Genomic DNA, 14,191 nt, shown 5'->3' with positions numbered 1-14,191 from the left:
CTTTAAACAAATGTGTGAGGCCTTCCTCTAAGAAGAAGTAACTTCTTTTTGTTGCTTAGATTCCTGGCCAGTTTGCAGAGATTGAATGTCACCATTACACGAGCCAAGTACAGCCTCTTCATCCTCGGGCATTTGAGGACTCTAATGGTAGGTACATTTTGGGGGACTAAAGGGAGCTCAAGTTTGCCCATTGTTACTATCAGTGAGTTTTTGTTTTTTATTTCTCCATCAAAATGCAAATAAAGGTTATAATGTCCTCCAGTAAATTTTCCCTGAAAGTTTTTTTTTTTTTTTAAAGAGAGAGAGAGAATTTTTTAATATTTATTTTTTAGTTCTCGGCGGACACAACATCTTTGTTTGTATGTGGTGCTGAGGATCGAACCGGGGCTGCACGCATGCCAGGCGAGTGCTGTACCGCTTGAGCCACATCCCCAGCCCCTCCCTGGAAGTTTTTGTGTACACATAAGCCACTTACCCTTTCTCAGCCCTGGTATTTCCACTAGGTTCTCAGGGTACCTTTTTAAAATGATCCCGCGTCTATGGGATCACACCTATGCGTGTTAGCTCAGTGCTTGATGTTTAGTCAACACTGAGCAAATGTGGCACAAGGTGTGCTCCGATCTGTCCTGAGCCACCTGGAACCCTGTGCCTGCATCTGCTGAAGTCGTTGCCTTCAGAGTTCCTCTGCTTCTTTGCAGGGAGTGTGAGCCAAGTCTCTGTAGTAAAGTGGGAGGCTGTCATTGGTGGAGTCACAGCAAGATGCAGCACGTACTTGCTCTTGGTCTCTAGGGCTGATGACTTTTGGGATTTTGTTGTTATTGAAAGTCATCTTAGAAGAGAAGGAAACTCAGAATTTTGCCTTTCATTTTAGTTAGTACCACTAGAGGGCATTCAAATGTACCTTCTATCTCATGTACTCCTTTTCTTACTAGATTTCCATTGTTTGTATATCCCTTATAGGAAGTTTTAGAAGCTATGTACTTCTAATTTTTATGTCCCTATTTTTAAGTTGATATGAAAAAAATCTTTTAGTATTGCTGAAGATTGGTAAATGTTAACATGTTTAAATGAGGCAGTGGGCTGGGGATAAAGCTCAATGATTGAACACTTGCCTTAGCGTGTACAAGGCCCTGGGTTCTATCGCTAATGCCACAAAAAAAATAAATAAATAAGGAAGAAGAAGAAATAAAGCAATTAAAAATAAAACAATTACAAGCTAGGAGTGCTGGTACATACCTGTAACTCCAGCAACCTGGAGGCTGAGAAGGATTGGAGGTTGAGGCCCTCCTGGGTAACTTAGCAAGACCCTGTCTCAAAATAAAAAATGCAGAGCGCTGGAGATGTAGCTCAGTGTTAGAGCCCCTTGGATTCAATCCCCAGTATAGGGGTGTAGTCTTTGGGAACCCCAGATTCGTACTTCCATGAATTTGCTGGCCGCTGGCCTCCCCATAATGGCCTGGGTGTTTTCACTCTGGGGAGGCAGTGCTGCAAAGAGCAGCCCACTGAGGGAGGATAGGGAGTGGCCCGTGGTAGAGCACCACCCAGGCCAGCACTGCAGAGAGCGGGGAGGCCAGGGCAAGGCTTCCACCTGACTTGTTTTGTTGTTCTTGGGTCCCACCTGCCTGCCCACCACTGATGCCAACCCCCCCCCCCGCCGCCAATTCTTTAGCTCTGTTTTTCTCATGAAAATGGAATCAGTCATGAAAGCACTTGGTGGCTTCCTCTGAGAAGCCAAGATTTTTTTTTTTTTTCAAAGAGAGAGTGAGAGAGGAGAGAGAGAGAGAGAGAGAGAGAGAGAATTTTTAATATTTATTTTTTAGTTTTCGGTGGACACAACATCTTTGTTGGTATGTGGTGCTGAGGATCGAACCCGGGCCACACGCATGCCAGGCGAGTGTGCTACCGCTTGAGCCACATCCCCAGCCCCGAGAAGCCAAGATTAATAGTCCCTCCTTAAAACTATTTTTGTGCTCTTAGGATTGGATTAGGTGCCAATTTAGGTATGATATTCTTGGCAAAAACATCAAGGCCATCTGTTCCACGTGTGTCTCAGCCACAGACTGAGACTCTGGAGAGGCCTCCCAGCAGGAGGAAGAGTTGAGCCACCAGACCTGGCTGCCCGCATGGCCCTCGCTGCCCGCATGGCCCTCGCTGCGTCACCCACCCTGCTCACGTGACTGACCCCTGGACCCAGGAAGCCACCAAGCACAGTGCACACTGCCCTTGTGTGCTGCTGTTGGGCTGTGATGCAGCGCTGACTCGCACTTGGAATCCTTATTTTTTGCTGTCTTGGACTTGAGACAAGTGCTTATCATTTCACTCTGAGCATACATAAAAGCAAGATCATACAAAAGCATACATAAAAGCAAAAGTACAGGTGAAATGAATAGGTCAAGATATTCTTGAAAGGATTTCACTTTCAGGATCCAGTCATTGCCCAGTTCCTAGGGTCAGTGTCCTCCTCATCCACCCAAAAGGTTGGTGGATCAACATTTCCTCAGAGAGCACCGCCACTGTCTCCAGGGCTGTCTTAGAACCCCTGATTCCACTCCCCGGGTGGTGGTAGCTTTCTTGTGTCGATCAGATGATGTCCATGGAAGGTTTTCAGAGAAGACCTGTAAATGATACATTGACTAAAAAGGAGTTAGAGTTGCTGAATCATGAATTTGCCTGGCATCAGCACATGGAAACTGCTGCTTGGCCAAGAGGCAGCCCACAGTCAGGAGTGGTGAAATGTGAATATTAAATGAGGGTATTATTCCTGTTTTTTATACTGAGGAAAGTTGCTCAGAGAGGTCAAGTGACTTTACCAAGCCCCTGTATATAGCAAGCAGAACTGCAGCCCCATTGCCCTAACCACCTTTCAGTAGGAGCCCACATGAGGGTCGCTGTCCATTTTCTTTTCCTTTAATCTCTTCCCTTGTTTGTTCTTAGTAAAGTGACTCACTCAAGTTCTAGTGGTTGTAAATCAGGAATTACTATTGGAGAAAATTATAAAGGGAAAAGAGAAGAAACATGTTGTTCTGTTACTCATTTAGCTGTGTTTCTCATGGTTAAGCTCCAGAAAAGAGTCAGGAAATTGGGTGATACCTGTGGGATACTATCCCAGTCAGTTAATATGTTTTCTATCTTTGGGGTTTGGGAGGCCTTTGGAAAGCCAGTAAAGCTCCGTGCCTCTTTCTAGAATAGCCACCTGCATTCAAGCTTGCCTTCTGAGACCAAGCCTTCCTGCTGCCGAATATCAGCTCTGCCAAGGGCAGGCAGTACCCTAGGCCAGCATTATACAAAGGACCCCGGGGACGGGAGTGTTCTATGCCTGCATCATCTAGTGCAGTAGCTATTAGAAGTGTGTGACCGTTGCACACTTGAAACGGGGCACAGAAGCTGAGTTTTTCACAGAAGCTGAAGTTTTATTTTTTCTTTCATGGGAATTTAGCTACATGAAGTTTCCAGAGAGTAGTGCAGAGCTGCATGATGGTACATCACCTTGCAGCGTGAGTAACAGTTGTGAGAATGGTCAAAGTTTTTGTCTGTCATTATGTATTTGAATTTACTTTTTTCCTTCAGCCTTGTCTGATGAGTAATGCATTGTTGAGAATCTATGCATAAAAGTATATGTATCATTTGTTCAGAAATGAATGTTGGAACCCCGTGGTCCCCATCCATAGGAGCGTTTCTTTGGGGTATAATCGTTTCGCCCTTTCTTTTGTTTCAAGGAAAACCAGCATTGGAATCATCTGATTCAGGATGCTCAGAAGCGTGGTGCCATCATTAAAACCTGTGACAAAAACTATAGACATGATGCAATGAAGATTCTGAAACTTAAGCCTGTGCTACAGAGGAGTCTGACGCACCCACCTACCATCGCCCCAGAGGTGTCCAGACCCCAAGGTGGCTTGCCCAGCAACAAACTAGACAGTGAATTTGCCAAGACATCTTTTGCATCTTCTGTATACCACACACCCTCTGACTGCAGGGAAGTTGCTGTTACTGTGACCTCAATGGACCCTGAAAGGCCTCCTCTTCAGGACCGACTTCGGGACCCACGACTGCTGAGGAGATTGGGTGCTGATGCCAAGGGAAAATTCCTAAGAGATCCACAGCCCTTGAGCCCCCAACATCCTGGAGCAACATCTCCCCTGGGAGAGCCAGGCTTTCCCGTAACTCACCAGGACCTTGGCAGTGCATTGCTACTGTCTGCTGCTACACTGCCCCTGCAGAGCAACCACACACCTCCCATGCCGGGTGAGCCTCCAGCTGCGAGCTCGGATGCTTCCACAAGTAAACGCAAATGTGACCTGGAAGCAGGGCTCTGTCACAGGAGAGAGACCAGGGCTTTCAGTGAGGGGGAACAGGAGAAGCATGGCTCTGTCTCATATCATACGAAGAGGAGACTGGAGAAAGAGGAGAGCTATTCCAAGAAGAGGAAGCTTTTATAGCAAAGCCAGGTGCCTGCACTGCCAGCCACAGGCGGTATTGTAAACTCAAGGTGACCAGCTAGTAGGACCATCTGGACAAGACCGTCTCTTCCTGAAAGGAGTTTGTGCTGTGGGAAAACATGGGCGTGCATCCTAACAGCTGAGCCTTTGGTCATCTTCAGTAATTCCTGTCAGTTGCTAAAGCTTTCAGAGGGCGTTTGTGTGTCTGTGATAATGTCCTTGAAGTCAGAGACTCAAAATGTTGATCTCTTGTTCTATAAAAGAGGAGGTCAGACTGAAGTGGATGTTGTAAAAGTTGAAATGTATATTTGTATAGCAAATAACAAAATCCTTTTAAAATTTAATCTAGTAGGCCGCTTTTCTTTCCCCTGCTTAAATGTTAATCATTTTCAACAAAACAAACTTCATGTGGGGATTGGGGTGGGAGGGTGGGAAGGGAGCTAGAGGAGGCAGGTCCTTTCAGCCATTGCTATGGCAAGACAAGTTTCCTTAACAGCTGAGATGATTTGGAATAATCTGAGTTAGTGCTAGTGGATCAGATGCCTCTAGCTCTTCTTAAATAAAACAACTGGAGTTTCCTGGGGATGTTTGAGGATCAGTTATGCTAGGTAAAGTTCTGCTTATGTGGTGTTTGCATTTTTAGACCAGGCACCTTGGCACAGGGTATTAAATATCTGATTAGTTCATTTACCTGTTGTAGAGTACATGTTGTTCTCTGGATGAAATTCTTATACTTCCTGAAATACTAGAATAAGAGATGGAAGAAGTTCTTGAAGCACCATTCAGATGCACCTGCAAACGGTTGTGGATGTGGTTACTGAATTCCGGATAAGGAGGACTGGGTTTGCCACAGAAGAATCAACTCGGGTGGGTTGTTAGAGCTTTTGGTGGGTTACCAGGGAAAGTCAACCCTTCCCAGCAAATCCCAGTCTCCAGGCAGCATGGTAACCATTGGGGTAGGCCCTGCAGAGTATTTTAGGCAGGAAAGAGACTCCTTTAAAAAGAAGGGTAACAAAGAAGAGTTTAGAACCAGGCAGAGAGCTGACCGATTCCTATTGGCTTTGGGACATCCAAGGGTGAAAGGGCAGTGTGCGGTCGGCGGCCCTGATTCTGTGGAGCTGGTGGTCCCTGTGGGAGGAAAGCAGGGTGGCTCAGGATAGGGAGGGAGTGCCAACTGTCATGCCTTATTTTGTCCAAATTTCCAAAGTTGTTTACCTGACGGTTGTAATAACCAGTCACTTACAGTGAATTCTGTGCAGCCCATTAACTTGATTTTGGGGCAGGAACACAAATACCTGAAGATAAATGTGCACTATTTTAAATTTTCTTTGTCATCCGCTTTTTCAGCAAAAAGGGTTTTGTGTTAGAAATTCTGCTGACGCAGGTTTTAAAGAGGCTTGAAAAGAGTTGGAGTTTTCTGTTCCATCACCTATGTCTTTCCCGCGGGTGCCTGGATGCCTGAGGAATGTCAGCGGGACATTCCTGAAACCAGGGAGCTCACCTTCTAAGAGCATTTAGGCCCTGGGTCAGCCGCTGCCTCCAGTTTGCGGGTACAGTTTGCCCTGGGCCCTGGGTGCAAGGAAGAGCTGGTCGGGCTGGGTGAGCCCTGCTGTGCCTGGGCCATGGCTCTGTGGGCTTCCTCCCCGTGCCTTGGTCAAGAGACCTCACGTGACCTTTCAGCTTACTTTCTGCTATCTTGGGAAAGTGCTCAAATTTAACAGAGATTTGTAGGAGTGACCACTTCGGTAGGCCAAAAACTGTGGACTTCTAAGGGAGATGACAAAAGTAGCTGGTATGGGGACATATCCCAGTCTGCTCGTCTTGACTCGTGAATTCCAATGTTCCCCCCCCCCCAAGCGCATCCTTCACAGCCCCACGCTGAACAGCATTCTTTCCATCCAGTTTGATCCCTGTTCTCAGGTTGTGGTCATCTGTTGGATCACTGCTCAGAGGCCAGTCACCTGAAAATTGTCAAGAACTGCAGCCTTTTTTCTTTTTCTTTCTTTCTTTTTTTTTTTTTCATCCTTCTTTTTTAATTTTTGTGTGGGGGTAGGGATGCCGGGATCTAACCAAAACCTCGGGTGCTAGGTGAGTGCTCTGCCACCGAGCTGCTCCCTGATCCCTGCAAACAAACCTGTGCCCCAGAATACACTGAACTTGACATTCAGTTTTATTTGTTTCAGTTGGTAAAGTATTTGCAGGAAGCATTGGGTGTGTGTGCCGTGGCCTTTCCTGACGTGTCTGTCATGGCGCTGCTACGGACGTGGCTCGTCTTGCTGCAAGATGGAGACATGGCTGCTGCGTCCTTGAGCAACGTTCAAAGAAAGTGCTCTGACTTCTTTGAGTATTGGTTATTTCAAAATGAATATATTCTATTTAACCTTCTTTGTATATATTTCCCTTAGATTTATTGTACACAGTTTGTTTAGTTATGTTTTGTGAATTATCAGGAGCAAATTTGATAAGTACATGTGAATAACCTCCTGTAAATTAGTTTTATAAGAAATGTACTAAACTATTTTCTGAACTCAGTTGTGCAGATTGACAATTTTTTTCCTGTAGCTTTGACTTTCTATGCTGTATATTTATAGCTGGGATTTGACAAACAATGGACCTGTTCTCTTTGTTAAAACCTAAATTTTAAGAGAATGGCAGAATTAAAAGTGGAAACAAGAAAATTGACATAGGCTGTAAGTTATATGTTATGGAATTAAGATACAAGGTTCTAACAGGTAATCCATTTAATCTGCCATTTCATTGTTTCATGCTTAAATTTCTTGGAGGGGAATTTATGTAATTTGGATATAAAAAAGTCCACTATCCATCCCCAGTCCAGCTTGCCTTGCTCAGCAGCTCCTGTTGGAATTCTGGGCAGTAGGGAGGTGCACAGGCCACCTGGTGTGCAGTGGACACCCCCCCCCCCCACACACACACACACACACACACACCCCGTAGCCCACAGCGAGCTCACTCCTTGGCTTGGAGGCAGGGCCGAGGAGGAAATGAGCAGTGAGCAAGTCAAGCTCCCCAAGGCACTAGTGGGGGCAGCGTGGAGTCCAGGTCAGCATAATTGCCAGTAGTCGCAGACGTGGAACACGTTTAATAAATATGGAGACTTCAGGAAATGCAGGCACTTGCCCACCCTCATGGCTGTTAAAGGCACTTGACCTCATGTCCTGTGCTGCACCCAGAGCTCTTTCGGTATGCATACACAAATTATGGTGGATGGGCGAGTGGTGTGCGCGCACCACAGGGGGAGTCGTCATTCTTGCAAATGGCCTGAAGAGAAGGTGCTGCATGATGGTCACTTCATTTGTGGATTCCTTATTGCAGTAGCCATCGCAGTGATTCTTAGCATCACCAGACATCTACCAAAGCACCCGCCTCTGGATTTTGCCATTCATCTGCTTGAGGAATTAATAATTCAGGGAGGAAACTAAAATTTAACTTCAGCTTAAAAGGAATTTATAGTACTAGGCAGCACCACAAAACATGGGCAGCCCTCCACAACTCCTCGGAGACCTGCGTTGTTTCGCCCTTACCTACTGCACACAGGCCTGGGCCAAGTCAGTTGGCACACACAGTAGCCATGTCCCCTGTTTGAGGCCACAGAGGGAGCTGCTCCCTGGTGGGCAGAGGCAGATGGCTGCCTTGTTTCTAGGCAGCACTGCCATAGACCAAGCTGTCACACTGGGTGTGTTCAAATTTGGGGATGCACTCAAGTCAGGAAATTTCTAGAAGGTTCTGATACTTCAACTCCACCCCAGAATTTTCTGATTTAATGGGTCTGTAACAGCCAGATGTGCCAAGCACAGATGTGCTTACTGCCTCATCCCCAGTGCACACAGTGTTGGGTGGGTGAACTGGCTTGCCCAGGGCAGTACAGCTGCAAAAATCAGCCTAGGAGGGAGTTGATGTCACCTGGAAAGGAGGCTGGGGATGGCCTCAGCTCTGCCCTTGACATTGAGCAGTTCACCTCCTCCATGCATTTTACTTACTTTACCTGAAAATTGGGCTTTGAGTTCTCTTGAGATTCCTTTCACCAATAAGATCTAAAATTATAGCCTCTGACCTCTGGGGTTCTGGGAGGAAGAGACAAGAAGGGTGTGGTGGGTTTGTAATTTGTCAGCCTCCATGCTGAATTCCCAAAACCCTCAGGGCAAGCCCCAGGAAACACTTCTGTTCATGAGATTTGGAGGACAGAAATGAAGTGGCAGCCCTGTGGCCCTTAGGCTCAGGAGGTTGCAACAGGGGCACCTTGCCTGCTGGCCTGTTGGCTGACCTGAAGCTGGTCATCCTGTGCTTCAGCTTCCTGTGCTCCAGTCCCTGCCAGGTGGGTGTCTGGTGGGACCACTTGTCTCCAAAGTCGGAGGCAGGCAGATCTGGCTTCTGGTCACCCAGCTCTCCCTGCTCCTGACTTGACACCCATCTTCCTCTCCCTGATGCCTACCTGGAGACTGCACATTTGGCCATCATAGTGTCCTGCTGCCCTCCCTCTTGTATTGTGTGGTTGTCGATGAAGTACAATACACCGCATACATTCAAAAGCCCCAGTGGACAGTAGTGTGAGCTTTGTATTCCACGGACATCCAAGTTTTAAAGAATGTAAAAGGAGAAAAATGCCTTCACCAGCTAGGAACACATCTGTGCACATTCCCTTGTTCGTGGTGTTCCAAGTTGCCTCTGACATCATTTTGCTTCAGCCAGAGAACTGAGGAGTTGTGCTGGCAATGGATTCTCCCATCTTGCCATAAGAATGCTCACGTCACCTCTCCAAGGGTTGTTTTGCTGCATGTAGAATTCTGGGTCAACAATATGATTTTCTTTCAGCACTTGAAAGATGATGTCCACTCTCTTCTGAGCTCCATGGTTCCTGATGAAAAATCCAGTCATTGCAACAGTTATTCCCTTATGCTGTGGCCTGAATGTCTGTGTCCTCCCTCCCTATGACAGTATTAAGAGGGGATTCCAGATTTCCATTAAAGAGGCAGGACCTCTATAAAAAAATAGATGTCATTGATTACTGGGAGTAGGCCTTTTACAGTGGTGGTATCGGTGGGGAGTCGCCTCAGGAAACACCCTAAGTCAGAATTCAAACAAAAGAGAGCTTTATTTACCTGGCCAGGGACTGTCCCCCACCCACAGAGACTCTCTGTGGGAGAACAGCAACTTCCTGGCCTGTGTCTTGGGAATTTAGGATGAAAACCACAACTTTTCTCAGCATCAGGCAAGCAAGCAAGTTACAGAGGCTAAAACAAAAAAAGCAGTTAGGGGCTGGGGATGTGGCTCCGCAGTAGAGCACTTGCCGAGCACGTGTGAGGCCCTGGGTTCGATCCTCAGCACCACATAAAAATAAATACAGGTATTGTGTCCAACTATAACTAAAAAATATTTTTAAAAAGCAGTTAGCTTACAACTTAGTTAACTGCATCTCAGGTCCGAGTTTCAGCTGAGCTGAAATGTACCAAAGCCAGGACATGGCGCACTACAACACCGCCATACCCTGAGTTGGGTACACTCTGTGGGGTACAGAGTGCAGGAAAACAATTTTTTAAAAAAGAAGACAGCTTTTGTTTCTGTTTCTCAGAAATGGATCTGCAGATCCCTCTTCACAGGAGCAGTAACAGAGAAACTAGAATGGAGTCTAGAACAGCTAAGACGGAGCCCCCACAGCCACACTCCGTGTTCGTGTAGCCACAGTGACTCCATCCCGCTGTCCCAGTACTGGTAACTTATTTGATGCTTGCAATTCTCTCATTGACTCATCCTTTTACTACTGATATCTAGAAGCCTTATGTCTACATGATCAAGCGAATACAATTGTTCAAAACTATAACCTATAACTTAAACTCTTACTGATTTTATTGATTAGCTTACACCACAACAGTGAGAGCTGGTTAGAAATTCTCTTTTTTAAAAAATTTTTATTTTCTAGTTTTTAGGTGGACACAATATCTTTATTTTACATTTATGTGGTGCTGAGGATCGAACCCAGTGCCCCATGTATGCTAGGTGAGCGCTCTACCACTGAGTCATAGCCCCACCCCTAGAAATTCATTTCCTGTCTGTTATTTCTTCAAATTTGTTGTTCACCAATCTCCTGATTCTCCTAGGACCTTCTGATATTATCTCATTTTTGTTTGTTTGTTTACAAATTGGGCAATTTTCTCTTGCTCTTCAAGTTCATTGAATCTACTATTGAACCTACCCAGTGAAATTCTACTTTAAATATTGAATTTTTGAAAATTTCTACTTTGTTCTTTTTTATGCCTTCCGTTTGCTGAGAACTTCTCTCTTTTGTCTCAAGAGGTTCTACCTTCACATGATTAAAACAGCTGCTTTTACACCTCTCTGATAATCACCAATCACCTTGGCAATCACTCCCCCACTCCCAGGTGATCCATTTATTCCTCTGGATGAACTGTGTTTTAGTCATCCAAAGTCCAAAGTCCATGAGGTGGGTTAACTGCATCTCTGGTGGAGTAAGTCATGTAGATCCATGGTGTTGGGCCTCCTGTGGTTTGGGACAAATGGCTAATGGCATGTTTCCACCATTACAGCATCAGAGTTGGTTCCACCCCCTAAAAATCCTGTGTTCCACCTATTCTAAGTGATAATTTGTATGCAAATTTTTTCACAATCCATTATTTCACAATGAAGGCCAATTGCATTTATAATAGTAATTTCAATGAAAACACACCAATTATTTAGCCAATTTGTCTTTTTAAAAAGACCCCCAAACCTGACAGAGTTGGCAAATCTCCATTCTGCCATGTGATAATTGAATTTCCCCTGGTGGGCATTGAGGACCACTCAAGGTCCCAGCTAGGATATGTCCTGGAGCAGCGTCCCTTGGGGGGCGCTAGCGGGCACACACCTATCTTGGGCTCAGTGTAACACCTCTTCCTCACCAGGTGCCCAGATCTGCCCGACTCTGAGTACACCCCTGGCTTCCTTTCTCCTTTCCTGTACCTTGGGCCCCCAGGGCTGGGACACAGTGGGGACTCAGGAAAGGGCTTGTTGATGGCCTGAGGGGCAGCTGCGCAGGATGGCGGTGTTCAGCCGTCTACCCTGTAGGAGCGAGCTCAGAGGCGGCGACGGTTCTTGCCCATGGTCTTGTGCCCCGCGCACCGCGGGTGTCCAGACGCTGGGGCCAAGGGCGCCCCTTGAGGCCAGGTGCGGCCGGCTCTGCCAGGGCGGCGCCTTTGGCCGGGTCTTCCCTCTGCTTGGGGATCTGCGCCCCCAGGTCAGGATCTCCCGGGACCTAGACAGCTGCTGGTCCAGCTTGCCCATTGCAGGGCAGAGGTGCAGCCAGAGGAACAGAGGAGGAGCAGAGCAGTGCAGGGGCGTTTCCTTTGGGAGACACCCTGGGCAGTTGTGGGCGACGATGAAGTACTGAGGAACAGGGAGTGAGGTCTTGGGGGAGCCGTGTGCAAGCCATGGCTCCTCGTGGGTGGCTCTCAAACGCTTTTGACCAAGGACCCCTTAGAGCACAAGAGCTCCTGCCAGTGTCCCCACTTTTCAGGAGGAGAAAGACAAAGGAACCTGGTTGCTGGCAACAGTCACACTGCTTGTAGGAGATGAGCACTGCACGCGGAATCCGCCGACCGCTCGGGCCTTGGAGCCCCGCGGGCTTGCAGGCCTGCACACTGGGTGCACCTGCGTCCCAGCAGCCTGCGTGGTGCAGACAGCGGAGGAAGCCCCGGAGGACTCCCGCTGCCGCACAGGCCCGGCGCTCAGGAGCTGCACTGAGTGCTCCTTCTAGTTCATTAATACTTCAATGGATATTGACCCTTAAGAACTCCCCTTTGGGCTCCTTGGATAGATGCCCTTCGTCCAGGAGAGCAATGGGGAGGACTAGGGCTTTGGACACATTCATCTGTGGGTCTCTGGCTGGCCAGGCGCCTGCTGCCCGGTCCTCCCCTTGACCACTTCGCAAGGCGGACAGCCCGCGACCCTTTGGCCAGCAGTGGTGAGCTGAATGTCAGGCCCCTCTTGCCTTGAGAACCTGGGGCTTGTGCAAAGGAACACGCACACGGAAATGGTGGCTGTGATGGGAACTGCACCTGTCCAGCCTCCTGGCCAAATCCCCAGGAGAGAGCGGCACCTGGGGAGAGCTGCCCTCCTGGCTAGAGTGTGCAGACCTAAACCTCTCCCCAGGTGAGAAGTGACCCCGCAAAATTCATCCTCAAAGGGCTGGAGGCAGAGACCCTATCCACACACCGTCCGGCATCCAGAGCCAACAGCTCCTACAGGGCTACAGAATCCCCACCCTCCATCACCGCCAACCTGCCTGACCTCAAACCTACCCTATCCCAGGCCCCACCAGGGCTCACCCTGTAGCCCTTGTTTATCACAGAGAACACCCCACACAGGCCCCTGGAGGCCTCTCCTGGCCCCCACCTGGAGGCCATTCCCAGACCTCCCCTACTCTCCAAGGGCCCTGGTCCTCTGGAATGTTCTTTACACTTCCAGAAGCTTCCTCTCAGGAGGCCTCCCCAGGAAGCTGGCCCTGGTCACTGCCCCCTGCCTGCTGCCTGCCAGCCCCCTCACCTCCCTTAGGCAGAACCCAGTTCCGGCACCTTGGCTCTGCCAGGCCAAGGGCATAGCGTGTCCTCCATAGACACCTCTAGACACAGGTGATGTCTTGAAGACCTGGTCCAAGCCCTGGGAATAGTGTGACCATAGCCAGGAGATGCCCTGTGGCACCCACCATCCCCACTGCTTTACTTCAGATCCTTCTTCAGAAAATAGACATTGTAGGTACAGTGGGGCCTCCCTCTCTCTCCTCTCCAGAAGAGACACTGGCCTGGAACTGGGGATGGGGACTGAAAGTGTCTGGGGTATTTGCCATTGTCACCATAGGGGGATGCTCTGCCGTGTGTAAGGCGCAGGGGCCAGGATGCCGCTAACTACCCTGCAGCTCCAGGGTGATCCCAGAGACAGTGAGCCCGTCTGAGAGCGCCCTGTGGGGGTGTCCCAGCGTGTGCCCCAGGGCGGGCACCTGGCTCACTACCTGGCTACTTGGGTGATTGCTCTTGAAGTCATTCTTGCGCCTGAGCTGCCGGCAGGACAAGGTCTCAGCTACAGTCACGGCTGCCCCCCTCCCATGTCCATGCAGCCAGACTCTTGGGGAGGGAGCTGGTCTTCCCGGACCGTCCAGGCCTGGCCTTTTAGGTTCAGGTTTTCGTGGGCCACTCACGGCCTCTTCTGGGATTTGCCTGCTCCCATCCTTGGCTCACTTTGTTCTTGGACTGTTTGTCTTTTTCATTGAGTTTTTACAAATTCTTAATATATCTTCAGTGTTGATCCTTTTTCTGTCAAATCCATTCCCAATATTTTGCCTCAGTCTGTGCTTCCTGTTTTTTTTTACTATGTCTTTGGTTGTTCAGAGGGTTCTATTTTAATGTTGTTGAATTGATCAGTCTCCTAAAAGCTTCAAAAACCCACTTTTCCCATTTATGTCCTTAACCATATGAATTTATTTTTGTGTATGGTTTGAGGAAGGGACATAATTTTACTCCCTACTTCTTATAAATAAAATACATTGTTCTAGCTGTAGTTGGTTAACTAGCCTATATTTTATTTTTTTTTTAATTTTTATATAATTTTTAGTAGAAAAAAAATTTCATGTAAAGAAAATTTGAAGCTGGGCACAGTGGTGCACACCTGTAATCCCAATGCTCAGGAGGCTGAGACAGGAGGATTGCAAGTTCGAGGCCAGCCTCGGCAACTTAGCAAGACCCTGTCTC

General features: G+C 47.9%; 1 protein-coding gene across 1 annotated transcript in view; it reads left to right on the top strand.

The window, feature by feature from the left end:
- Setx (senataxin) overlaps positions 1 to 4,847 on the top strand; it is an 85,452-nt gene extending 80,605 nt beyond the window's left edge. The window contains exons 24-25 of the mRNA XM_026395404.2: positions 60 to 147; positions 3,717 to 4,847. Coding sequence (XP_026251189.1) covers positions 60 to 147; positions 3,717 to 4,439 — 811 coding nt within the window. The 3' untranslated portion in view covers positions 4,440 to 4,847. The remainder of the gene's footprint in view (positions 1 to 59; positions 148 to 3,716) is intronic.
- Positions 4,848 to 14,191: the final 9,344 nt, after the last annotated feature.

The sequence above is a fragment of the Urocitellus parryii genome, chromosome 4, assembly GCF_045843805.1.
Source record: "Urocitellus parryii isolate mUroPar1 chromosome 4, mUroPar1.hap1, whole genome shotgun sequence".
NCBI lineage: Eukaryota > Metazoa > Chordata > Mammalia > Rodentia > Sciuridae > Urocitellus > Urocitellus parryii.
This window is presented reverse-complemented; position numbering and strand designations above follow the sequence as displayed.